The sequence below is a fragment of the Triticum dicoccoides genome, chromosome 7B (genome assembly GCF_002162155.2).
Source record: "Triticum dicoccoides isolate Atlit2015 ecotype Zavitan chromosome 7B, WEW_v2.0, whole genome shotgun sequence".
Taxonomy (NCBI): Eukaryota; Viridiplantae; Streptophyta; class Magnoliopsida; order Poales; family Poaceae; genus Triticum; species Triticum dicoccoides.
This window is the reverse complement of record NC_041393.1, coordinates 320007298-320009489: the sequence shown is the minus strand read 5'-3', so window position 1 is coordinate 320009489 and position 2192 is coordinate 320007298. Positions and strand designations below refer to the sequence as shown.

Below are 2192 nucleotides of genomic sequence, written 5' to 3'. Positions count from 1 at the left end.
CTTTTATCAACACAGAGTGGCTGATGTAACGTCGAAATCACTAGTTGAGGAATACCCGTTGCGAAGATCACTCCAATCTCCCAGGTTGCGACAAGTGGCGCGCTATGCGCCACTTGGTGCAACCCGGGAGTTTTCCTTTTTTTAGATCCGTTTATTTAAAATGTTTTATCTCTTAAACTGTGCGTCCAAATCCTCAATCGTTTTCACCGTTGGATTCCTCGCGTCGAGATCTTCAAAACTAGATCTAATGTTGATAGGTTTTGACGATTTTTTTCCACAAAAAACCGGACGAAAAAAATGAACCGGAAGCCTGGATTTTTTCCCTTTTCGAAAGAGGCACGCCCGGGCCTATCACAAAAGCACAACGTGCCTCTCGCGGAAACAAAATCGTGACTCTTGTGAAAGAAAAAAAAACAGAAAACGTGTTCTTTTTTCCGTTTCCGAGAGGCACGGCCGTGACTCTCGCGAAAGAAAAAAAATTAGAAATCGCGTTTTTTTGCACAACATTTTTTTTTTCAAATTTCTTTTTGATCGAAAAGCTAAGAAAGACCGGTGAAAAACCAAAACGTCGAAAAAACCCGGAGAAAACCCGTTAAAAAGCCGAAAACACATGCGAAAAAATAAAATCCGGAGGGAGCACCCAGAGCGTGACACGTGGCGAATGGTTGAGAGTGCGCCAAGTGACACTGATCGTTGCGAGGCTTCTGAAGGAGCGCTCGTTAATTAGTTGCTTTCATGTAACGTTGATCTATTTTTTTTAAAATCTAAACTCATCATTTTTAGGCGATGGAGATTTTTCTTCGTCACAAAGAGGAATGTTTCCGCGGAATATTGCGTAGTCAATTGAATCGGTGGGCCTAAATGTGAGCAGAAAACGGCCCTGGATGGATGCAACAGGCATCCGTCTCCTTCCCCGTGCACTTCGAATCTCCTTTCGACGAAAACCCTATTTCAGTTAGGAAGGGCAAGGGGAACTAGGAGGCGGGCAAGACATGGCGGCCGCGGCGGCCTCCGTTGGACACAGCAGCAAAGGCGGCGGTGGGCGGATCCATCGGCTGGAGGTGGAGAATTTTAAGTCGTACAAGGGAACGCAGACCATCGGTCCCTTCTTCGACTTCACGGCCATCATCGGTCCCAATGGCGCCGGCAAGTCCAATCTCATGGACGCCATCAGTTTTGTGCTCGGCGTCCGCTCAGCACACCTCCGTGGCGCCCAGCTCAAGGACCTCATCTACGCCCTCGACGACCGCGACAAGGAGGCCAAGGGTCGCAGGGCCTCCGTACGCCTCGTCTACAACCTCCCAGGCACCGGCGGCGAGCTTCACTTCACCCGCACCATTACCGGCGCCGGTGGCAGCGAGTACCGTATCGATGGCCGTCTCGTCACGTGGGACGACTACAACGCCAAGCTCAGATCCCTCGGCATTCTCGTCAAGGCCCGCAACTTCCTCGTTTTCCAGGTCTTCACTAATTCTTCCTCCTCGATTAGCAATAATTCCAGAGACGTGACATGAGCATTTGCGTTGCAGGGTGACGTGGAATCCATTGCCTCCAAGAATCCTAAGGAGCTCACTGCACTCCTGGAGCAGATTGCCGGCTCTGACGAGCTCAGGAGGGAGTACGACGAATTGGAGGAACAGAAAACCAGTGCCGAAGAGAAATCTGCACTTGTCTATCAAGAGAAAAGGACCATCGTCATGGAGAGGAAGCAGAAGAAGGCGCAGAAGGAAGAGGCAGAGAAGCATCTGCGCTTACAGCAGGACCTGGTACTTCTCCCACACTCATTTCTTTTGTTCTGAAAAATCTCAAGTTTGGGTTACTTGCTTACCAAATATTCACATTATGCGCCCTATGTCTTTGCTTGTTTTCAGAAACTGTTAAAAACAGAGCATCTCCTATGGCAACTCTACAGCATTGAAAAAGACATGGAAAAAATAGAAGCCGAGCTTGAGGATGATAGACGTTCTCTTCAGCAAGCGCGCGAAGATAATCAATCCTCTGACAATGGACTTGCCGCAAAAAGGAAGGAGCAAAGTGCATTTCTCAAGAAAATTACCTTATGCGAGAAGAGTATGTCGAAGAAAAAGGTTGATATTGACAAAAAGGTAGGTGCCTTATTTTCACTCCTAAACCCCACCACTTCCATCATGACATTTCTGTTTGCGGCTGTATGAGCAGTTTATCAAATTCTT

The 2192-nt window shown here is 48.0% G+C and overlaps 1 protein-coding gene across 1 annotated transcript in view; it reads left to right on the top strand.

The window, feature by feature from the left end:
- Positions 1–896: 896 nt before the first annotated feature.
- LOC119337501 (structural maintenance of chromosomes protein 1-like) overlaps positions 897–2192 on the top strand; it is an 11753-nt gene continuing 10457 nt past the window's right edge. Inside the window, exons 1-3 of the mRNA XM_037609666.1 lie at positions 897–1460; positions 1530–1766; positions 1872–2105. Coding sequence (XP_037465563.1) covers positions 993–1460; positions 1530–1766; positions 1872–2105 — 939 coding nt within the window. The 5' untranslated portion in view covers positions 897–992. The remainder of the gene's footprint in view (positions 1461–1529; positions 1767–1871; positions 2106–2192) is intronic.